Here is a 25,000-nt window from a genome sequence, read left to right on the forward strand (position 1 = left end):
CCTCCGCAGCAGCATTTTGACTGACTCACCAACCTCTCACTTTCACTCCCCCGTCCACAGCTATTTTTGTGTGTGCGTATCTGACATCTTTTGACAAGACTAATTACACAGTGTTCTGTGCGCGTGCGTGCGTGCGTGTGTCAGTGTGTGTGCGTGACCTCACCTGTGCAGCCTGTGGTTCCCTTGCGTACCGAGTATCCCAAGTCACAGTGGCAGATGAAGGAGCCCCTCGTGTTTTCACAGTTTCCGCTCAAACAGATGTTCGGGTTCAACTCGCACTCGTCCACGTCTACATACGCAGGACGAAACAAAACGAGAGCATGGGAAAGGCAGAAAGAGAGGACAATAAATAGTCAGTATGTTCATGTGATTAAAAACATCAAACATCAAAATTAAGCTTAAGAATTAAGCAATTTGTTTTTATGATCAGTACTTTATTTTAGATTTTTTACAAACACATAAAACATAAAACCTAAAATACAAACACAAGCAACAACAGCAGAGTACGTATTCATGGACAGACAAGATAGATAGTTTACATTATTTACACGACCAAACGCAGCATCATCAACCGTATCATAATGTGTAGTAATACAATAAACAATCAAGAGGGCATTGCCTGACCATGGATCACACCAAGGGACCTGCAACATGACTGAGGAACACGTCCCACTTCAGATCATATTTATCCAACTGATTATTCATCTTATTGATTTAATACGCAAATTACGTCTCTGGCCATAAGGGGGTTAAAGGATAACCTCTCCAAAGCAGCCACAATACCGAGCTGAGTGAACCATACATGTGCTGGAGGTAAAACCATCTTCCATTCCTTAACAATGGTTTTCCTGCCAAGAATCAAGCAATTTTGACCTGAGACTGATTCTACAAATGTTACACGTTTTCTGAAAAACGTGTGTTGCCAATCAGTGGTGCTCAAACCTTATCCCAGAATATGTTGTTCCACAGAAGCAACGGTTTGAGTTCAAAATGCTCACTATAAAAGAATATATTAAAAGATTTGCACACATTTTCAAGATTTCTTTTAAAATAGCAGATCTACAAGATCGTAGTGTGGCACAAAGTGACACGAATATGAGCTTGTAGATTTTTGAATAGCCAAATTATAAAATAATGCTTTTTAGCTAAAATCTAGAATGACACCAAACCGATGCTTTCCCGCGCCTAATGGGTTAAAGCAGAACAAATTCATTACGTTTTACTGACCAATTCTGTCAAACATTTGATGATATAAAATGAAGCTTTTGTGTGCAAAAAATGTAATAAACATAATAAAGGCCCAGGCGGTGGCGTAACCGTCTGGGCACCCGACTGGTAATCCAGTCACAGTGTGCCGCGGGTTCGACTCCCGAGCCCGACACGGCCTTTACTGCATGTCATCCCCCCATCTCTCTCCCGTTTCCTGTCAGCCTACTGTCTGTCCCTTCAAAAACTATACTAAAAAAAACTAAAAGAAATATCTTAAAAATAAATAAATAAACATAATAAAAATGTGAAAATGTGTGTGTGTGTGTGTGTGTGTGTGTGTGTGTGTGTGTGTGTGTGTGTGTGTGTGCGCGTGCGTGCGTGCGTGCGTTAGTTGTGTGTGCAGGTGTACAGCAGGGGGGGCCTCGTATTGGTGCCGTCAGGTTCTCATTCCTTCAGTGGAACCAGAATATTTCTCACTCCGTCTCGATTACTGTACATTTGCACACTGGATCTGACACTTGTATGTCTGATGGCCTTCAAGCTCATTGTCGCAGTGTTTTGTTTTGAGTTTTTTTTTAAACTGTGGTGATAAACATGCGGCCATTACCCAGGCAGGTCTTCATATCCTCAGACGACATGAAGCCGTCGAAGCAGAGACACTGGTATGTTCCCGGTGTGTTGGTGCACTGGCCCCCATCGCAGATGTCCGGGCTCTCCTCACACTCATCAATGTCTGGGGGTGGGAGGGAGGGAGGGTAGCATGGGAGGAAGGGACACATTACTAAAGTTAGCATTTGGCTATCAAATACAGGATGTACATTCCACTACAAAATATGAATAGAGAGGAAAAATGGTTGCTGCCATTCCAGGGTCGTCTGGCTGATAGAACACAATGCTGTGTGACGCAATGCAGCGCAACAGAACTTAAATGCTCTAGACGGCGGGTTCCCGAACTCTGTCAGCTTGAGAACCAAAAAGAAGAGAAATTTGGTGTCACCCGGGAACACATTATGAATTAATCTCTTAAAAACCTATTTAAAAAATAGTGAAGATAACGCTGTTTTGTGAGCTTGTACTGTAGCTTGTACTATTTCCGTAATTTTTTTATGTAGGAAAGGTAAAACAAAACACATAAAACATAAAGAGCATTTTGGGTCACAACTATAATTTGGGAACCACAGCTCTGTTAGAGGGCGAGGTTCACATCAGGACAGGGTCATAGTTTTCTAACTGATGCGTGCTTCCAGTGCAGTCGCAGAGGAAGAGCGTGTGTGTTCTCAAAACCTTGCCACTGTTGCAAATTAAAAATCCTTTTTAAACGGGAGCTATTTGGTGTGCGAATTCTTCAGTTTTTATGGTGCCAGCAACACCCAATAGAAGGAGAATTACACTGTGCCAAGGCGAGATAAAGAGCAATAATGTGGTGGATGATACAATCCCACGGAGGCTGAAGATGCTGTCAATCTGTCTCGTATTCTCGTTTGGTTCAGGTTAAAAGTCACTAAAGCTGGACACAATTGGAGCAATGTACGTAGCATACACATAGCTTGATAGATTAAAATATTGTCGCTGTCATGAATAAACCTTGTATATCCATATTATATATTGTGTATATAAACTATTTATATATTTAATGGGTTATAAATGTTTTTACAAGCTCACACGCATCATGATGTGACACGTGGAGTGTACTATAATAACATGCCAGGTTGAAAGTGGTTAGATCTGTCTGAGGTTTCTTGTATGGCAACAAGGAATACCAACGCAGGGAAACTGGAAGTACCCTCACTAAAAACGCCGGGACAACGCTCCACACGTCCCAAACTCTTCTCCCTTCTGCCTTCAAAACTGTGGAATGCACTTCCCATTGCAGTCAGAACTGCAGCATCACTCCCAATTTTCCGCCGTAGTCTGAAAACCCACCTTTTCAGGCCCATAGCACTTACCCTACCCCCTTAGATAGCATTTCTGTAGACTTAGATAGCATTTGATACAGATTTATAGCATGTTATGTAGACAGCACTATAATTGCATTGTATGTAGCCATAGCACGTCATAGTACATATGTATAGCATAGTATAGTATATATGTATAGTTTATATGTATAGTTTCATTATATAGATATTCCACTGTTACGTTCTTAGCTTACGCATGTTTCATGATAAATGCTTTTTATGTGATTTTATGTGATGTATGATGCTTTTTTGTTCTTGCTTAATGTAAATCGCTCTGGATTAAGAGCGTCTGCTAAATGCCTAAATTGTAAATTGTAAATACGAAGGACAGTGAAGATATAGGCCTAGTGGATAAGTACATACAGTACATATATATATTTAGTAAAGGTTTTGGTCATATTACAGTTCCTTGATGTTAAATTACTGTCTGCTTGAGTGCCCACTGCCTGCAATATCAGGCAAATTAGTGTAGAACTGACAGATTGACTGACAACAAGAACAGAACAGAATGCTAACCCGTGCAGCTCCTCAGGTCAGGCATGAGGGCATATCCACTGTGGCAGCTGCACTCATAGCTGCCCTCTGAGTTGGTACAGAACGTTTCACAGCCTCCGTTCTCAATGGTGCACTCGTCGATGTCTGGAAGAGGGAAGAGAGAGTCACAAAACAGTCAGTCGGATACGTTACAAATGGCGGGAACCATAAAAGTCCATCAACATGTTGCCAATGACACGATGAGTGATGAGGTCATATATTTACCAACACATTCCAGTCTGTTCTCGGTTGATTTGTATCCCGTGTCACACACACACTGGTAGCGGCCAATCATGTTGATGCATTGGCCGTTCCGACACAGTCTGTCGCTCAAGTCACACTCGTTGATGTCTGTGAAAGAGAAGATAAATGAAGAAATAAATGTACAATGCAATGCGATTAAGTATAAACTAAAGCAGAGCTGTATAGACAAATCCATGGAGCGGTGCCCTGTAGGCCAGGTGTATGCAATCAATGCTGTGATGTCACATTTACTGCCAGCATTGATTCAGTCTGTAGTCCCTCCCCTGCCACCGGATTCAGCCGGTGGCAGGGGAGGGATATAGTAATGAGCCCCATACTACTGTATGTAAAGCGCCTTGGATAAAGGCGCTGCATAAATGCACCATTTACCATATATGGCCAGTGCACACAACCTCGCCCTTTCGCTTCTCGCCCCCATGCGTCTTGCTGGTAGTTAACTGCGACCTTCGGTCGCAACAACATGACGTCACGCTGCTGTGATAAGCGACTCACTGCTCACCCGAAACGCATCTCTCTGTTTTTACTAACCACCGTTAGTTTAACCACCTAAAACTGGAGTATGAATAGGCCTTTAGGCTAGTCGCTCGATGGAGTCATGTCATACAAAGGTTTTCTAATCTTTGAAAAATGTTTGCCTATACAATGTTTCATTTGATAAAAAATGTGCATTTATATATGTTTAGATCATTCTAACACTTGGAATCAGAGGTGTTTTCAACAATATTATGACGATTAGTACCATTTTGATCATTTCTTTGCTTTTATTCCGTGAACAAGTGATGAAGAAAAGAAATGGTCTGGAATGGGCAGTTGATCCACATGAGGTCATGGACGCCCACTTCTGCATGTTTTGTTAGATCATGGCAATGAAATGAAGAGAATAACCACCAATTATATCATTACCGTAAACCAATCACAGAAGTACTGAACCTTATAAAGATCTGGGCCTCATCTTCTTCTGTTATCATGACTCTGTCCGACTATTCTTAGGTTACACATAAACACCCTAGCCCGGACACACACACACACACACACACTGCATGCGTGCATGTGCGCCCGTGGACGCACATGCGCACACGCAGCCACGCACGCACACACACACACACACACACACACACACACACACACACACACACACACACACACACACACACACACACACACACACGTCTACAATCACTATCAGCCCATCTATCAAAGAGTATACATCCCAAACACAAGAACCCACAACAACACACACACACACACACACACACACACACACACACACACACACACACACACACACACACACACACACACACACACACACACACACACACACACACACACACACACACTCTCTAATACTGTACAGAGTCCAAACTAGGCCACACACAGAGACCAAACCATACACAGACAGAGGGGGAAGATCCTCAGCTGTCCTGCCAAGGAACAGGCCTGCAGGCCCTCTGCCCAGTGACAGAATAACACCACTTTCCAATTCCCGCCCATTTCCTTGTTCTTTGTAACTTTCGGGGGTAACTGAGTGATGAGCGGAAACTTTCCCTGTACGTTATTCAATACAGATTCCTAGTGAAACGGGGGGGGAGGGGAGACACATCTTGAAGAGGGGAACCAACCGTCAAAAATGTATCTCCTCTCCTCGTGACGTGGTCACTCACCCAGACACGCTGAGCCGTCGGGGGCGATCGCGTGGCCATCGGGACACAAGCACTGGAAACTGCCCTCCGTGTTGAAGCACTCTCCTCCACGACACAGCAGGGGGTTCCGCTCACACTCGTCAATGTCTGGGAGGGGAGGGTGACGGCATGCGCACAGCCGCACACACACACACACACACACACGTACACACACATACGGTACATACGCACGCATGTATGTGTGCCGCCACACACATACACACACGCGCACGCATGCACACACACACACACACACACACACACACACACACACACACACACACACACACACACACACACACAACGGAAATTAATAACCAAATTAATGACATTGCATTTGGTTTGAGTTTAATCCGGAATTCAACCAAAGGCAGACCTGGATCATTACACAGTACAGGGAAAAAACAAACAACAAAAAATACTTCAAACAGATGGCAGAACATTCAGAATCATAATTGCATGTCAAACTAATTTCACAGGGCAGCTGAATGGGCTCTGTTGTATATGTGAGTCAAGTATGTAATAAAGAACAGTTATCTTTAAAACGTCATCGAGTGTTTCTGTGGCGCTGAGGGGTCCGCTCTGCAAAGGCTCAATGCCCCACAGGGTTTCTAATAAAGACAGTCAGCCTATTCACAATGAAACTGTGAAACTCTCTCTTTCTCTGTGTCTCACATCTAAATCTCAGTTGTTCTTTTATACATTCTCTCCTCTCTATCGCACGAGCGAGCATGCGCGTGTGCGTGTGTGTGTGTGTGTGGGTGTGTGTGTGTGTGTGTGTTTGTGCATGTGTGCATGCGTGCGTCTCTTTTTTTACTTTTCCCTCTCTCACTTTGTCTCTCTTATATACACAAAGCCCACAGATTTCATCAGTCCTCCAAACAGTGTGTTACAGGCATGGTGCTGTTGGCCTCGGTACTTCGGCCCCAGACGGAGGGGTGAGATGGCTGGGCTGGGACCTTGGGGCTGGGACCTTGTGGCAAACCTCCCCTACACTTAGAGAATCTTTTATAGGGTTGGCACACTCCTCCGTGCTCAGATGCTGCCCCTTTAAACAGGGTGTGAGAGCGAGAGTTGTTATGCAGATCAAGTTTCCCCCCCTTCAGTTCCTCGCAGACTAAATATGATTTCATGTGAACCGTTTCATCTCTGGTTAAGCGTTATAGCGGTAGAATCTGTGACAGGATTTCTCGTGTACCTGCAGCATGTGTATATTACAGTGTCTTGAAAGCGTGTGAGGATTCAGCGCTCTTACCCATACAGTTCTTCATCATCATGAAGCCACTCTCATATCCTTCGAAGCACTCGCAGCCGAAGTCTCCCGCCGTGTTGACACACAGGCCTTGTCCACACAGGTCCGGGGAGATGCGACACTCATCGATATCTGCCAGGAGGAAAAGTAACAATGTGATGGAATGCTTCTCATCTGACCTATACTAGGAGGTTAAGTCTGTGTGTGAGTGTACAGTATGTGTGTGTGTGTGTGTGTGTGTGTGTGTGTGTGTGTGTGTGTGTGTGTGTGTGTGTGTGTGTGTGTGTGTGTGTGTGTGTGTGTGTGTGTGTGCATACAGTATATATACTTAAACACAACAGCAATGTATTTAACCAGCCTACAGGGACCAGCTCCAACAAGCCCCCTGTAGCCAGACTGCCATTAGAGCGAATGAGTTGAATGCAGGAAAAGGCTTTACACCACTTTACTGTAATTAGCGTTGGCAGTGGGATTCAGGGTGAGGGATTGATGGGGAAACGGCTAGACTTGTAGCGATACAGTGGAGCTCTCTGTGATATGATATCTATGTTCGTTGAGCTTTGCTGGCAGGAGCTAGTGACTACATTTCAGCAGGTCTGCAACATATCAGTATAGATAAAGTTCTGACCCCTTAACCGTTCTAGATTCAAGTTCAGTGTCTGAGCCTTTGCGGTATTTCACCTACATCTACCCTATGGCACGGGCCACAGCTAAACCGTCAATTAAAAGTACTGTATGGATCCTTTTTATGTCCTTCCTTTGAATGTTATATATATAGTTATATATATATATGTTGGGAGGGTCAAGGTTCACGCGCTGCACTCACCAGTGCAGTTCCTCTCGTCCGAGTCCAGAGCGTAGCCGTTGTCGCAGCGGCAACGGAAGCTTCCGATGGTGTTCCTGCACCTCCCATTGGAGCACAGGCTGTTGATCATCCTACACTCATTTATATCTGGAGAGAGAGAGAGAGAGAGAGAGAGAGAGACACCAGAGAAGACCATTTATAGCATCATCTTATACAGTATAGAACGTGCTTCTATGGAAAACAAACATAATGGAGTAACAGTATAGTAGCACTGTGTATAATGAAGAGAGTTTTCTTCAAATTGATTTTCATATTGTACTGAACTGAAGAGAATTCAGTGGCTTCCTTGACCATCAAACAAACTAAGCTATGCTTTTGAAAATGACGAGTGCACCGTGGCATGACTGTGACTGACTCGCCGGGACTTCCGAGTTGTCCGTATTCCGTGCCTTATACCTTTGAGGAAGGGCCTGCCGTTGATGAAGTCTCCTCGGTGTGAGAAGCCGGGGCCTCTGGGACACAGCTGGGAATAGTCTGGAGAACCCTTCTCTGGACACTCGTCACATTCTGGCCCCCAGGCCACCCCCACGGAGCAGCAGCAGGCGTCCACACGGTGCTTCCCTGGGATGGGAGCCCCGCAACGCTCGTCCTCGTGGGTCAAGTAACAGTGCTCTGTGCGCAAATCTGCAGGTCGCACACGCGCGCACGCACACACACACACACACACACACACACACACACACACACACACACACACACACACACACACACACACACACACACACACACACACACACACACACACACACACATTGTCAATTTTCATACCAGTTTCACACATAACATTTTCTTCTCTGTTTTGTTTTGTCTGTAACTTAGTTTCTCTTCAATAAGCGTAGGTATAATACGCTTCGGCTTCAGCCTACACCTTTTCGCTGTCACCTCTGTTTATGCAAAGTATTGAACCAAATATTTAACCATGTTATTGTAAATCACCAAATTAAAACCTTTCAATTCGATTCAACCCACACACAAATACATACACAAAAACATAAGTAATACACACACAAAAACATAAGTAATACACACACACAATACACACCAATGCATGTCCTGCCACTGGCATCGACGGTCATGCCAGGAGGGCACTGGCAGATGAAGGATCCTTGTGTGTTGACGCACTTCCCGTTGACACACACCATAGGGAACACCTCACACTCATCCACATCTAATGGTAGGAAGCACACACATTTCAACACACACCCCAGGGAACACCTCACACTCATTCACATCTAATGGTAGGAAGCACACACATTTCAACACACACCATAGGGAACACCTCACACTCATTCACATCTAATGGTAGGAAGCACACACATTTCAACACACACCATAGGGAACACCTCACACTCATTCACATCTAATGGTAGGAAGCACACACATTTCAACACACACCCCAGGGAACACCTCACACTCATTCACATCTAATGGTAGGAAGCACACACATTTCCCCATCAATCCCATAGGCTTCAATACAGGATTTCACTTAATCACAGAGACGTTACAGAGTCATGCGAAATTTGAATAATTTACTAGTTAACATCTGGCAAATAAAAAATAAATCCTCTTTTAAAAATGCAGATATATCTATTGATATGTAGATGATAGAGTGTCACTCTCAGTGTATATGAATGTAAAAAAGAAAAAGAAAAAGAAGAAGCTTTTGCAATGTTTTATATTCCTGTAGCGTATAAATTATGTAATGAATTGTAAATTAATGCAATTTACCATTTATTATGTAATGGGTTATGTACTGTATGTAGTAGGTTGGGACCTGAGGAAGACTGACATGGGGGCCCAGGCCGTGGCGTAACGGTCTGGGCACCGGACTGGTGATCCAGTCGCGGTGTGCCGCGGGTTCGACTCCCGAACCCGACACGGCCTTTACCGCATGTCATCCCCCCATCTCTCTCCCGTTTCCTGTCAGCCTACTATCTGTCCCTTAAAAAATCAATAAAAGGCGTAAGCCGCAAAAAAAAAAAATCTTAAAAAAAAAAAAAGACTGACATGGGGATCCTTTTAAATAAACAAATTACAATCTTTTTAGTCAACAATGTGGCAGGCCTTACCTTCACACACGTTCCCTTTGACTCTGGCATATCCCTTACCGCAGAATGGATCTGGAAAGGAGAGCATGCAGTCAGTACTAAGTCAGACCCGAAGGTGTACATCGTCTCTGTCGAGTGGAAACCTGCTTTTCAAGATTTAAATTAAAAATGCCATATTTCGAGCTTGTATAGATCTGCTACTTTTGATGCTTTTGTTTGACGCTGTAGTGTAGTTGATCAAGCAGGGCGTTAATCTTGGAAAAAACACAAAAAGTTAACCCATTCTGACCTGAGATCAGATTCTACATCCTGACAGTTTTCTGAAAAAGCTATGTTTCTATGTCAGTCGTGTTGCACAACATTCACAGCTCAGAGGTCTCGTTCTGTCTTAATTCTCCACAAATCTCTGTGATTGGAATTTCACTATAATCAGCCGTATCAATTCCTTGTGCTTTATTGTGTTTAATTGTCTAGTCAAAGAAGTTATTAGATTTGCACGAGTGAGGCTGTGTTGGAGCTACTGGACACAAAACAACCCGACCGCTGTATCAAATATAAATAGGCTATATTTCAAGGCAGCAACGTGTGTCCCTCTTAGTGTAAATCACTGGGCATAATGTTAAATGGATAATGGATCTCGCCCAAACCACACCAGTATGCATAATGTAAGGGGTAATGGAGGTTTTTAGGGACTTAGGCTGTGGCACAAGATAACACATTTTACGGGGCCACACCTCTCACACAATACTAAATCCCAAAATTAAGGAAAAAGGGCCCCTGCCACAAAATGTGTAATACGTAGTATCGTATTGGAAATGCTTGACTCACCTCGTTCGCATCGGGAACACGGACTGCCCCAGGCCTCGCCCAGAGTAGAGCAGCAGTGAGACTTCAAGGTGGCGCCATTGATGTTGACCTCACAGCGGTCATTCACTATCTTCAGCCAACAGGTACCCTTACTGGTCTCTGTTGTTTTGTGGGATGTATAAGTCAAGTCAAATTCTATTATAGCCTTATATTACAAAACATGTCCCAAAGGGCTGTACAAACAAAGCATTAATAAAAAAACGACAGACAGACAGACATAATGTAGGCAATTGAAGATAACTGACAACAAACTGGATGTAAGAAAGACGGATGCAAAAAGCTGTGTTTTCAGTTTACTGTTGAATAAGTTATGAGCTACTGTAGACCCTGATGACTCAGGGTAGGGGTAGAGTACAGCAACTTGAAATGGGCCTGGTTTTCAAGATACTCAAGGGACCAGTGCCCATGTACCTGTCAAACTACTTCAAAATAATGAGAATAGTGCCTCAGGCACTGAGGCACAACACCAGAGTGAGCTGATCTCATTCCCCCCAGATTCGTCACAAACATGGGGATGAATTAATTATGCCACCAAAACTTTGCCCTACCACCAACCATCAAAAACTGCGACTCCCTATCCTCCTTCAAAACCACCATAAAAGTGAAATTGTCTGCAATTTGCAACTGGACCTCGACAAGTCTTCTACAGTAGCTTGCCAAAAGAAATGAGCCCCACGTTTTTATGTAAATATACTGTTACTGCCCCTAGTTAGTATTGATTATTTTTGTATAGTATTGTATGTCTTTATAATGTCTTGATGAATTGAATACATAGGGCCACAATGGAAACAAGCCCTCGTGACTTTTTGTGTTTGTGCTTTTATTGTGTAACTGTACTTCTGTACATTCTGCAATCAATCAAAAACTCTGCTACCTACTGCTGTTTGTGTGTACTGTATAAGGAGCCAGTGTAATGAATGTGATATGATCACATTTTCTTGTCATGGGTAATATTAGTTGGTGATCAATTTAGGGATTCTAGAGAGAAGAGTGTCACAGTGTTCTAGCCTAGAGATGAGACAAAAGCAGTCTCTGTAATGTTGTTGATGTGGTTCTTAAAAGAGAGATTTGGGTTGAATAGGACACTGAGATTTAACAGTATAGGGCTTTGTGAAATCGTGGAACCAGCTAGATTTAGAGGAAGATTACTGATTGGTCTCTTATCCGCTCTGATCCAAGAACTAACATTATATTTTTTTCAGAATGTAACAGTAAAACGTTTTATGACATTCATTGATTAATTGATGTCAGTAGTCTGGCGCATTATTCCGACGGCGCATTGGTCCGACTCACTGCATTAACCCTAACTGAACTGCATTAACCCTAACTGAACTGCATTAACCCTAACTGAACTGCATTAACCCTAACTTAACTGCATTAACCCTAACTGAACTGCACACAAAGCCACGTAGACGGAGCAATGGGATGTCGGAATTATGGACAGTGCCTGTTTAATTTCTGAAAGACATTGTTCCAGCTCCACCAGCTGACACGTGTATCAGGGTTAATGGATATTTAAATCTCAGTATCATCTGCATAGGATTGGAAACCTAGTTTATAACATAAACTTTATAAGATGTAAAGCCCTAACCAAACCAAAGGGTCAAGAGCCGGTTTTAGCGTTGTCCCTGCGGTGTGATACGTATGTCTTGCTGCACGTTGACCCACGTTGACCCTAGTGATTCAACGCATGGAATTCAATGGCCCAAACCACACCGAAGGGTCAAGACCATTTTAGCGTTAACTCCTTGCAACCGTTTGGACCCAAGGAGTTGTATGGTGACCCTTTGGTGTAGTTAGGGCTTTTAACATGTAAATTGAAAAAAGAATAGGACCAAGTACAGACCCATGTGGTATGTAGTAATTCTTTCTTTTTTTTGTTGTCTGATGAACAGTCATTATGAAGAACAAAGTGAGACCAGTCAGTTAAAATGAACCAAAATAGAGCGCTGCCATTGAGGCCAATATAGTTTAAATCGAGTTGCTGAACCAGCAGTTAAGAGGTTCAAAAGAAATCTGACTGTAAGCAAACAATCAATACTTGCTTACCTATACACTGCAGCCCTGAAGCGTCCAGCGTACTGCCCGTCGAACAAAGACACACATATGACCCGGCACTGTTCCTGCACTCCCCGTTCAAACACGGACTCGACTCGCACTCATTGATGTCTGCGGAAGACGACAGACGGATTACAGCATTCATATTAAGTTACCAGGCATCTAATACATAATAAAACAAGCAGGTATTGTTGGCTTAATCATAACAGAATGTGAAGCAATAATATGTTACAGTGAGACGGAGCGTATCTGAGACCCTCAGACCTTCACAGACGTTGGTCTCGGAGTCGAAGCGGAACCCGGTGCCACAGTGGCAGGTGAAGCTTCCCGGCGTGTTCCGGCAGAGGCCGTTGTCACACAGCAGCCTGTTGACCAGGCATTCATCAATGTCTGATGGAAGAAGACGTATGTGAGGACTTTCAGTACAGTGGCTTTGTGTTATCAAGCCTGTATAACACATTCGTGATGGAGGTGAACACAGTGGCTTTGTGTTATCAAGCCTGCATAACACATTCGTGACGGAGGTGAATACAGTGGCTTTGTGTTATCAAGCCTGCATAACACATTCGTGACGGAGGTGAATACAGTGGCTTTGTGTTATCAAGCCTGCATAACACATTCGTGACGGAGGTGAATACAGTGGCTTTGTGTTATCAAGCCTGCATAACACATTCGTGACGGAGGTGAATACAGTGGCTTTGTGTTATCAAGCCTGCATAACACATTCGTGACGGAGGTGAATACAGTGGCTTTGTGTTATCAAGCCTGCATAACACATTCGTGACGGAGGTGAATACAGTGGCTTTGTGTTATCAAGCCTGCATAACACATTCGTGACGGAGGTGAATACAGTGGCTTTGTGTTATCAAGCCTGCATAACACATTCGTGACGGAGGTGAATACAGTGGCTTTGTGTTATCAAGCCTGCATAACACATTCGTGATGGAGGTGAATACAGTGGCTTTGTGTTATCAAGCCTGTATAACACATTCGTGACGGAGGTGAATACAGTGGCTTTGTGTTATCAAGCCTGCATAACACATTCGTGATGGAGGTGAATATAGTGGCTTTGTGTTATCAAGCCTGCATAACACATTCGTGACGGAGGTGAATACAGTGGCTTTGTGTTATCAAGCCTGCATAACACATTCGTGATGGAGGTGAATACAGTGGCTTTGTGTTATCAAGCCTGTATATAACACATTCGTGATGGAGGTGAATACAGTGGCTTTGTGTTATCAAGCCTGTATATAACACATTCGTGAAGGAGGTGAATACAGTGGCTTTGTGTTATCAAGCCTGCACATTCGTGATGGAGGTGAATACAGTGGCTTTGTGTTATCAAGCCTGCACATTCGTGATGGAGGTGAATACAGTGGCTTTGTGTTATCAAGCCTGCATAACACATTCGTGACGGAGGTGAATCCGGCAGTGGTTCCCAAACTGATTAGCTCATGAAAGAGAAATTAGACGTTTGCCCGGGACCCAAACTACTTGAAATAGCAGATCTACATGAAGCACGTACACAATGTGTCGCTTTGCGCCGCGTTGCGAGCTTGTAGATATGCTATTTTCACGACTTCTCATACATCTTATTTATGGAATTTCTTTGATTTCTCCATGAAATTACTGAAAAAATAAATCATTGAATTTTGTTTTTAAATCATGAAAGTTTTAGCTTTTTTGGGGATGTTTTTTGAAAATGTTTTGAAATAATATTTTTTTTAAACAAAATGTAGGAAACAAAAAAAAGGTACCCATAATGGGTCCCGACCCAGTTTTGGGGTAACGTACCGACACAGTTCTTGCCAGAGGTGTCGACCTCGAAGCCTTCGTTGCAATTGCATTTATACGTCCTCAGCATGTTCTCACACTGCCCATTCTGGCAGATGTCAGGGTCCAAGGCGCACTCGTTAATGTCTGAGGAGAAAGAACACAAGGCTTATAGATATCAGAGTAAATCTATCACCACACCCTGGAAAACTGCATAAAAAAGCTCACGCTGGCACACAACCATACAGTGTTCATGTGCATTCACAGTAAAATCCTATAACATTAATATTAGTTTAACTTTCGGTGATTCTACATGAGCACTAAGGATTTCACAGTGCAATGACACGCACCCCACCCATACTTGCACGCACGCACGCACGCACGCAACGCGCGCACACACACACACACACACACACACACACACACACACACACACACACACACACACACACACACACACACACACACACACACACACACACACACACACACACACACACACACACACACACACACACACGGTACCTCTGTTGTCACTAGTTGTGCCAAGGTCATTAGGGCACAGGCCCAGGAACTCAGCTGTAAGACAAACACACACACACAGCAGGGTTAATAAAAAACCAAAATGAAATAATAGTGTTTGAGAAAATATCACATTTGCCAAAATCCAAAGAAATCTCAAAGCAAGACATTTAATACCATGTTATTATCCATTTCCGTGCTTTCTCATTTAGCCTGGATGTATATAAACTGGTCGCCTTAATGTGGTGAGAGTACCAGAGTCTTTTGATATGGAGACTTTAATTGGTAGGACTAATGAGAAGTGACTGGCTAATGTCTGTGTGTGTGTGTGTGTGTGTGTGTGTGTGTGTGCGTGCGTGCGTGCGTGCGTGCGTGCGTGCGTGCGTGCGTGCGTGTGTGTACGTGTACGTACAGAGGTCTTACTATACGAGTTAATCTTGACAAATTGTGAGGAACTTCTGTTCTTCCAAGAGAAAAAGGCTATTTTTATGGTTAAGAAAAAAAAAATGTTCGGGTTATAATTTGGGAAGAAATTCGGTTTTGGAGTTAGAGTTAGGAATAGCTATTTAAGGGTTAGGTTTAGGGTTAGGGTGATGGGTTAAGGTTATGTATATTGTCATGGTCTGGCTGCGATTAAGGTTGTGATTAGGGTTTGGATTGGGTTAGGATGTGGTTAGGTTTAGGTTTGGGGTAAGGTTGTGCCAACAGTTTAAATAAAAATGTCATTTTTAATAAAAGGTTGGTCCTTAGACATCTTCACAAGTGTAGTAGGAAACCGCTATGTGCGTGTGTGCATGTGCATGTGTGCGTGTGCGTGTGTGTGTGTGTGTGTGTGTGTGTATGTGTGTGTGTGTGTGTGTGTTAGGGGTGATTTACACAACTGCCAAGGGGTGGAGTGATATACCGTACCAGAAGTTTTCATGGGGCAGGGCTGGCAGGGTTCTCCGAAGGCATATTCCGTACTGGCACAGCAGCACTCGGACTTGGTCACGGCGCCAAATAAAGGTCTCACACACTGTCCCCGCTTGTACCCGCCATAACAAGAGCTGCGCATATGTGTGTCTGTTTTCAGACACACAGGGCAGAGAGAAAAGAGAGAACAGGGGAGAAGGGAGAAAGACAGACACAGAGAGAGAGAGAGAGAGAGAGAGAGAGAGAGAGAGAGAGAGAGAGAGAGAGAGAGAGAGAGAGAGAGAAGGCATGAGTCACTGTCTCCAAACAAACAACAACACTGGGGGAAAAAGGGGGGAAAAAACAGTTGTTCTCTCTCCAGAAAATCCAGGGAGTTGGAGCATTCTCCTGCGCTGATATCACCATGAACAAAACTCACCCAAACACAAGAGGGGAACAGAGTTTCAACACTTCCTGCACAATGCACAAAGAAATGTCATGGGGGAACACGAGAATGTTGGAAATAATGGGTATAAACAAATCTCAGGGCCTGTCTGGGGGTCTGGAAACGGCCTGAACATCGTTATATCTAAACCACGCTCATTGGCGTTTCGTCTGGCATATTTTATTGGTGAACGTGTGATTTGCGCTTACGTGACGTGCTCAAGTTAACAAATCATCAGTTGAGGACAGAGTGCTTTGCAGCGCATGGGACCGTTACTCACCGACACAGACGCGACCGTCCAGCCCCACGGCCAGTCCAGGCATACACTCACAGCGGAAGGAGCCCTCTGTGTTGACGCAGCGGCCGTTCATACACATGCCGGCGGTCTCGCATTCATCAATGTCTGGTAGAATGGAGACAAAAGACAACATTAGGAGCCTGGGGTGACAGAGCAGCTAGCGCAACACAGCTCGCAACATGTCTCCAATATGCTAATTGCTGTTGCACAATAACTAAGTTGTGTTGAGTAAGTCTAGTGAAATCGTGTTCATTTGTAGAAAATTGTGGAATTGCTATCCTCGCTATTAATCGATTTCCAGTACTTGCTAATGTGGTGGTTGGTGATGTGCTGAGATATTTAGAAAGTACAGCCAAGACTGCAATAGCGAATCCCTCAATGACCTCAGTTAAGAAAACAGGGTTTGTGTGTTACAACAACTATTGTAATGAGAGGTATCAAGACATGGTGTGTGTGTGTGTGTGTGTGTGTGTGTGTGTGTGCACGCACGCGGGCGCGGGCACGTACGTGCGTGCGTCTGTGTGTGTGTACGCACGCGGGCACGTGCGTGCGTGCGCGGGCACGTACGTACGTGCGTGCATGCATGCGTGTGTGTGTGAGTGCGTGCATGCGTGCGTGCATGCGCATGTGCGTGTGTTATGTCTGGGTGCGTTGGAAGGCAATAAGAGATTTATCTCAGCTGTAGAAGGAGAAGAAGTCAGGGCCTCTGTAGACTACACATGTCATTAATGACTGCCTATGTCAGCACCATGTGTGCCCAGTCAATTTCCTTCTATTTATTTATTCAGTCGTGATTTAGCCAGGTCAGTCTTATTTTTTAGGTCTGATGTCTGATATCTATGAATTCACATGGTACAAAATGATCATTGGGGCTACATGTTACTTTATTGTACCGTCACCATAATGCAAACAAGTGGTTCATCGGTGGCTACTGTACGTGGTTCATGAGTGGTTCAGACGATTACAAAAATTACAGTAGTTTTCTGTTGTTCGACATTTGCAGTTTCTACACCAGGGGTGCCCACTCTTTTTTGACATGAGAGCTACTTTCAAAATGACCAGCTCAACAAGATCTACTCACTGAAAACATTATAATACCATTGCTGAAAATGGCTTTGGAATAGCGCGGCGCTGGCATTATATTTAAGAGTTTTTTTGTATTTCATTTGTAATATACCGACATTTGTGCGCAACAACACTCTTGAAAACAAAGGGGTTTGAGCTGACAGGCACTTTTTTATGTCAGTCAATCAATCAAGTCAACTTAATTAATTCAAGTGGCAGATGCCAAAAAAAACAAATTAAATATTCTTTAGGGGCATGTCATGTGATCTACCTGCACAGCCTTTGTGATCTACTGGTAGATCGCGATCTACCTTTTGGGCACCCCTGTTCTACACTATATGGGACCAAAAGGGTCGAGGCTGAAAAATTCCCCTAAAATAGTTCCATATTTGGTACAATAAAGTCCATATAAAAACTTTCCATTAAACATTTTGGTTGATAGTGTGTGTGTATGTGTGTGTGTGTGTGTGTGTGTGTGTGTGTGTGTGTGTGTGTGTGTGTGTGTGTGTGTGTGTGCGTGCGTGCCTGCGTGTGCGTACGTAAAAGAGAGATTTGTCTTGGGGAATCGTTGTGTCTTGCGATACGCTAGTCAGTTAATATGCTGCTTTAACTTCAAGGGCAGGGCAAATCCTCGTTAGTTTCTACAGTATACCGACAAGGAGGTTCAGGGCGGGGTGTCTGGTGGTGCCTCTCAGAGAAGCTGGGCCCCCATTCCCCACATGTCCAGCTGGCCTGCCAGGATGCTTGGGGATTTTTCCAGGGCTTTTAGGGGGATTTTTGCTCCGTGCGCTAAGGAGCACATAATAGAAACACAAACACGCCAGCAAAGTAGCCGCCTCCCAGCCTGGCTTAACCCATTTTCGGCAGGAACCCCTTTTGATGTTAGCATCATGCTATGCTTTAGCTATTGAAAAATAGCAGATCTACAAGCTCATAGCGCACCACCGAGTGGCGCGCTATGAGCTTGTAGGTCTGCTAGTTTTATTTTTTATTTCAACGTCAGGCCTAAATGGGTTAACACGCTGGTCAAAACAATCTGACTTGCAAACATTTTGCCCCGTGTTACGGTTAATGAATGCAGATAATACAGTGTTATGCTATAAAGTATACAACAAAGTATACTGCAAACAGTGGAATGTTTGTGGCTGTTGCACCACTAACACAAACTCACCTACACACATGCGTCCACTGGCGTCCAACAGGAAGCCAGGTTTACATATGCATTTGAAGCTCCCATCTTCGTTGATGCACAACCCATTCAGGCACATGTTCCTGATCAGACATTCGTCCAGGTCTGAACAGGGATGAACAGAAACAGATTGATCAATTTTCATTTGGCTCAAATACAGTACTTCACTCGTTCCACTTCTGCAATGAAACATGCCTCGTGTTGGCATGGATTTCTAACCAACATCTCTCCAGTGTTAACTTATTAAAGGCCTCATTTCTTAGCCAACTTACGGTAACCATCCTAGAAATGCGACTCTGCACTACGTCATTAGTGACACATAGATTAAACAGACCTTGACAATTCTTGCCATCTGTGGAGATCTCGAACCCAGCATTGCAGACACAGTGGAAGCTGCCCTCGGTATTCACACAGCGGCCATTGTTGCAGATGCGACCATTAGCGACACACTCGTCCAGATCTGAGTAGCACACATGAGAAGTACCGTCTAACATCCGCTTTCTTTGAGTGTGTGTGTGTGTGTGTGTGTGTGTGTAAATGGTAAATTTATATAGCGGCTTTATCCAAGAAGCTTTACATAGATTGTGCATTACATTCACCCATTCACACACACATTCATACAGCGATGGCGGCGGAAACCATGCAATGCATGTACTGACCTCGGCACTCTGTTCTTGTGGCAGTGGTTTGAAATCCAGGTGGGCACTGACAAATGTATGACCCAGGTGTGTTGATGCACTCTCCGTGAGCACATGGGTTCCTGCCACACTCATCATCGTCTGTAGAGGAAACATACGGTACATAATTCCTGCATAATTCGTGCATCGTTCATTTGAGAATGACATTTGTTAAATAATTAGCTCCTCCACTCACCGATGCACTCGCCCCTGACATCGACCTTAAAGCCCATGTTGCACTCGCAGATGTAGCCACTCCCAGGCGTAGGGACACACCTCCCGTTCAGGCACAGATTGCGGTAGGCCTGGCACATGTTCGTGATGTTCTGGGTTTGAATTATACTAGGTCCTGGCAAAGATATGGACGGACATAAAGTGCTTGGATCAGAAACAAAGCAATAGTTAAATATGCACACAATATCAGACAGACAGACAGGAATGTATATATATTGTTGTGCAAGAGGAATTACTGCATAAGGCATCATGATTGTATTATAAGAGCATTAGAAGATTGATTGCGCCAAAAGATATCAAAAGATATCTTGAATCTGGAATAATTTTGGTAATGAGGTTATTACAAGTCATGTATTTATGGACCATTGTTTTATTTTTGTTTCTGTGTGTATTGTGTATTTATAATATCATTTTTTGTAACTTGTCAAGAACTCTGGAAGTAATTCTACTATGTGTAACATAATATCTCATAAATATGATTATTTTAAATAGGCCTGACTTTGTATGTGTTCATGTATGGGTTCATGATCTCGCTCTGGATAAGAGCATCTGCTAAATGCCTAAATTGTAACTATAATAGAAGACAATGAAATATATATATATTTTAAGTAGCTAGTAGCCCTTAGAATCTGTACTACTCACGCTCATTAGTGTTGGGCTTGTTACTCCAAGAAAGTTATGTATTACTCAACTGGAAATGGTGCCTTAACGTTGTGCTAAACTTCTAAAGGAAAAGCGATGGGGTCACCAAAATCAGAAGATATGTAGGAGGATGACGCATTAAGGATGCGTTGAGTTTCATGGTAATCTTCCCATTACATTTTGAAATAACTTAGTTTCATGGTAATCTTCCCATTAGAGTTTAAAATAACGTAGTTTCATGGTAATCTGCCAATTAGATTTTGAGAGTGAGTGGGACATTTGACCTAAAGGGTGTGGGCGCCGCTAAAGGAAAGCCAATGGGCCTTCATCAAAGTCAGCAGGGTTAATCTTTGCAGAGTGAACTTTGTTTCATGACAATCTACCCATTAGATATTGAGATTTACTGTGCAATTGGAAGATTTTGTCTATGGGTTGTGCAGTTGTGCTAGATTAGAGGAAAGGCCATGAGGTCAGCAATATTGGGTTCACTGTTCATCCTCCAGGGAACATAATATGCACTCTAATATGCCATTCAGCCAGAGCCCAAAGTGCATGACAGACAGTCTGACCGACTGCCATTGCGATCCTTAAGAGCCCCACTAGCTGGCAAAAATGGTGTGGCAACACAAATGCAATGTGTATGTCACACGGGGACCGCATGTTATTCCGACGGAGCATTAGTCCGACATGCCTCCGCATGTCAGACATGCGCTGCTCCCGTGCTTGCGGTTATGGTTAGGTTAGGCTTTGAGCAAGGACTGTCTAAAGAGGACGGGACGCGAAGACCGTAAGGGCGCCGCCATGTTGCTCACATGGTACTCCATGGAAGGAAAGAAACATGCGCAGTTGAGACCAAGGAAGCTGAACGCGGAAGTGTTGGCTGCATAAAGCCCATTGCGCATGTTTCTTTCCTTCCATGGAGCACCATGTGAGCAACATGGCGGCGCCCTTATGGTCTTCGCGTCCCGTCCTCTTTAGACAGTCCTTGGGTTTGAGGTGGGTTGTCGTTTGTCGGACCAATGACTAGTCTGAACTACGTACTGCACCCATGTCACACACGTCTATGTGTATTGATCGCGGCACTTGGATGGCACAGTGGTTAAGTACTTGCCCACCACCATAGAGTTTAGGTGTTTGAATGCACCACAGTGCATCCGGATTTGTCGAGCGTCTATATAGTATAGACTATATATGATCATAATTGGCTCGTGTTCGGGGGAGGGAAGCCGGCGGACAGGGAGCTTGATATTTGTCACTGCGCGTACTTCTACGGGCTGGGGTGGCACCTCTGTCTGTTAACTAATCTAACATTTCTTATAATGACAGCGTCAAGACCCACATACTGTACTGGTCTCATAATATTTCATTAAGACATGTTGTGATGCAATATTAATACAGTACCGTGCTTATAATACAATCTGATGCTTAATAATGAACTATTGAAGTAAAGTGTTACCCATGTTTAAATGTTTTTGCAGACATGTGAAAACAGGCAAAGTCACGGTGAAGACAACATACCTGGTCCAGGAAGCGGCTGTATTGGCCACGGGTATTGGCCATGACCTTGTCCGGGACCTTGGCCGTTCCCTTGACCAGGGTAGGGTCCGGGACCTTGTCCGGGGGTTTGACCAGGATATACACCTGGGTAGATCCCAGGGAACACGCCCCCACCAGGGCCCATGCCCCCACCAGGGCCCACGCCCCCAGGCCCAACGCCCCCAGGGCCCATGCCCCCAGGCCCAACGCCACCAGGGCCCTGACCAGGAATCTGGAGACATATCTTCTGGTACTCCTCTGCAGACAAGAGTGTAAAGTGGCAGTGTTGGTTTCCATTAAAACTATGATGAAAAATGTTTTGTCGTTTGTTTTTGTTTTTTTCACTGATGAAAACGAGATAATAACCAAGTCACTAAAGGGCAGTCCATACTGTCTCCGACCACCAAACTTTTCGTCGGAAAGATCAGACTTTAATTCTTTCTCCGAAGTAGATTTCGGCGAGTCACAACATCTGGGAGCGCAGCTTTCAGAACAAGAATTCGGAGGAATGCGTTTCAGAAGTTGCAAGTGACGTCATGTTGTAGTTGTACCGGAGCTTTCCGACGAAAAGTTCAGTGGTCGGAGACAGTATGGACTGCCCTTAATTCTGCTTCACACGAGTAGATGCAAAAATACAAAGATTCACAGCACATTTTTGTAGCACCTACAAACGTTGGATTTGCTTTGTAGCTTCACATTGCTGGCTTCCATTGAAAATGAAAGGAACTGTAATGTTTGTATCTTCCTGTGTGAACACAGCATTGGACTAAGACTAAATATATTGACAATTCGTGAACAAATAAAAACTACACTGAATGTTATCCAACATACCTGGACCAGGTATGTTGCAATAGAACTGGTTGTTCTCTGTTGTTGCGCTCTGAAAATACGCTGCGACACGTTGTGACCTTGTAGATCGACTATTTTCAGCATGCAACCAAGTGTAAAGACTAAATCTAAAACGTTTTAGATGACCAAAACGTGACTAAAACTAAATCAAAATGTACTGTCAAAATCAACACTGGTGTTTGAGAAACACACTCACGCGCATGTTTGTATACTGTACAGTACATGAGAAACCTACAGACTTGATCTGTGCCGTGCGGGTGTGACTTCACTTCTCCCACCTGTTCCGCGGATGGGGCACATCTCAGGGGTGCCGCCGTCTGACCAGCAGCGGCCGCTGTCACAGCAGCACTGCATCTTGGACAGCAGCTGGGAGTTCTGGTTGGCACAGCGTCCGTTCAGCAGGCTGGCATAGCAGTAACCGCCACGGGCATCTGGGAGGCACAGTATATGTTATTATTATTATTATTATTATGGTTGGCACAGCGTCCGTTCAGCAGGCTGGCATAGCAGTAACCGCCACGGGCATCTGGGAGGCACAGTATATGTTATTATTATTATTATTATTATTATTATTATGGTTGGCACAGCGTCCGTTCAGCAGGCTGGCATAGCAGTAACCGCCACGGGCATCTGGGAGGCACAATGTATGGTAGAATGTCACATGACGTATACTAGCAATGGTATAGAACAGTGATTTTCAACCAGTGGTCCTTGAGATGGTTCCAAGTGGTCCCCAGATAAATGATGGAGAGCTGATGACCAAATGGACCCTTATCTTTAACTCTTGAGAGCGTAAAATGAAACCAAATGGATTTGGTTTAATTTTTCGCTCTCAATAATTAAATCATTGTTTAACGTCTGCATTACTTCATTTATAAGAAGTCTACACAATTAGAGAATGGAGAAAAGAAAATTGATCACCACATCAATACGACATGGAATTGTGGACACAATCTTATCCGACGACAACAAAATATTCTACATTTTGGGTCTAAGAGGATAAATCTCATCAAATGGTGGCCCATGGCTCAAATGCTGCATAAATAATGGTCCTTGATTAGCTCTGTTCCATAGCCTTCCGCTTCGCAGAAGGCTATGCGACTTACCGGTTTTAATCTCAAATCGAAATCAGACCAGCCTCTCCTCTTTAGTGGAAATCTCACGAACGTTTGACCTACTCACCAATACAAACACGGGTTGTGTCAATAGAAAGCCTACTTTCCTTAGTGGAAGCACTCTGAGCCCCCCACCACACGTATAAACGGTACTTTTTGGCCAGAAAGGGATTTTTTTCCACCGGAGGAAAAATATTCTCTATGAGGCAGTTCTCTGGGCAATATCAGTAGAGGGCGCAAATGTTTTTTTTCCGGTGGAAACAAAATCCCCTTTTGGCCAAAAAGTACAGTTTATATGCGTGGTGGGGGGCTCAGAGTGCGTCCACTAAGGAAAGTAGGCTTTCTATTGACACAACCCGTGTTTGTATTGGTGAGTAGGTCAAACGTTCGTGAGATTTCCACTAAAGAGGAGAGGCTGGTCTGATTTCGATTTTAGATTCAAACCGATAAGTCGCATAGCCTTCTGCGAAGCGGAAGGCTATGGAACAGAGCTAGTCCTTGATATGAAAAGGGTTGAAAACCACTGGTATAGAATAACGGTCATGAGTCATGATACTCTGATGAATTGAAAATGGAGGACCCTGATGTAAACAAGTCTTAGTTTTGGTTTTGTCCTCAAAGTAGCAGTTTTTGTATTGACTTGTGCTCAATCAATCAATCAAAAACACCAGTGGTGGTACTCAACCCCAGTATTTGAGGCACAATACTAAAGGTAGATCTTCAATTGACCCTTCGCTAAACCAAAAGCGATTGTCCAATGCCAATCCACATAGGTTAGCAATCGTTGCTAAGCTGGGCAAGCTTCCGTCATCTCATAGCTGTCAATGTTATTTTGCATGGCTGTGTTGTTGAACACATACACAGCTTAATGTTGGGAAAGTTAGACGACTCACCCACCCAGGTGATGGCAATAATACTAATCACCGTAGTCTTACCATGCATTACATGAAAATGTAAAACTCCTGCCGGATGGTGGTTATAAAGAAGTTGATTGAGTTGGATACTGTTTCTCTTGAAATAATGTCATGCA

General features: G+C 43.9%; 1 protein-coding gene and 1 pseudogene across 3 annotated transcripts in view; one reads left to right on the plus strand and one right to left on the minus strand.

Moving 5' to 3' along the window:
* Positions 1–25,000, plus strand: part of LOC310854594 (receptor for retinol uptake stra6-like) — a 197,525-nt pseudogene that overhangs the window by 104,246 nt on the left and 68,279 nt on the right. The window lies entirely within an intron of this gene.
* The window catches only part of fbn1 (fibrillin 1), an 86,547-nt gene that overhangs the window by 33,615 nt on the left and 27,932 nt on the right, over positions 1–25,000 (minus strand). Inside the window, exons 10-32 of one of the 2 annotated variants that reach the window (XM_083760088.1) lie at positions 23,134–23,286; positions 21,989–22,264; positions 19,791–19,943; positions 19,577–19,696; positions 19,252–19,377; positions 18,900–19,022; positions 16,646–16,768; positions 15,939–16,091; positions 15,033–15,086; positions 14,529–14,654; positions 12,999–13,124; positions 12,726–12,845; positions 10,638–10,775; positions 9,831–9,881; positions 8,804–8,929; positions 8,158–8,385; positions 7,723–7,848; positions 6,900–7,028; positions 5,627–5,752; positions 3,924–4,049; positions 3,681–3,803; positions 1,817–1,942; positions 164–289 (exon numbers count right to left, since the gene is read on the minus strand). In XM_083760088.1, coding sequence (XP_083616214.1) covers positions 164–289; positions 1,817–1,942; positions 3,681–3,803; positions 3,924–4,049; positions 5,627–5,752; positions 6,900–7,028; positions 7,723–7,848; positions 8,158–8,385; positions 8,804–8,929; positions 9,831–9,881; positions 10,638–10,775; positions 12,726–12,845; positions 12,999–13,124; positions 14,529–14,654; positions 15,033–15,086; positions 15,939–16,091; positions 16,646–16,768; positions 18,900–19,022; positions 19,252–19,377; positions 19,577–19,696; positions 19,791–19,943; positions 21,989–22,264; positions 23,134–23,286 — 3,078 coding nt within the window. Of the gene's footprint in view, positions 1–163; positions 290–1,816; positions 1,943–3,680; positions 3,804–3,923; positions 4,050–5,626; positions 5,753–6,899; positions 7,029–7,722; positions 7,849–8,157; positions 8,386–8,803; positions 8,930–9,830; positions 9,882–10,637; positions 10,776–12,725; positions 12,846–12,998; positions 13,125–14,528; positions 14,655–15,032; positions 15,087–15,938; positions 16,092–16,645; positions 16,769–18,267; positions 18,355–18,899; positions 19,023–19,251; positions 19,378–19,576; positions 19,697–19,790; positions 19,944–21,988; positions 22,265–23,133; positions 23,287–25,000 lie in introns of those variants that run through there. The other variant, XM_083760089.1, reaches the window with a different exon arrangement.

Source organism: Protomyctophum parallelum (assembly GCF_964188405.1).
Source record: "Protomyctophum parallelum genome assembly, chromosome: 2".
NCBI lineage: Eukaryota > Metazoa > Chordata > Actinopteri > Myctophiformes > Myctophidae > Protomyctophum > Protomyctophum parallelum.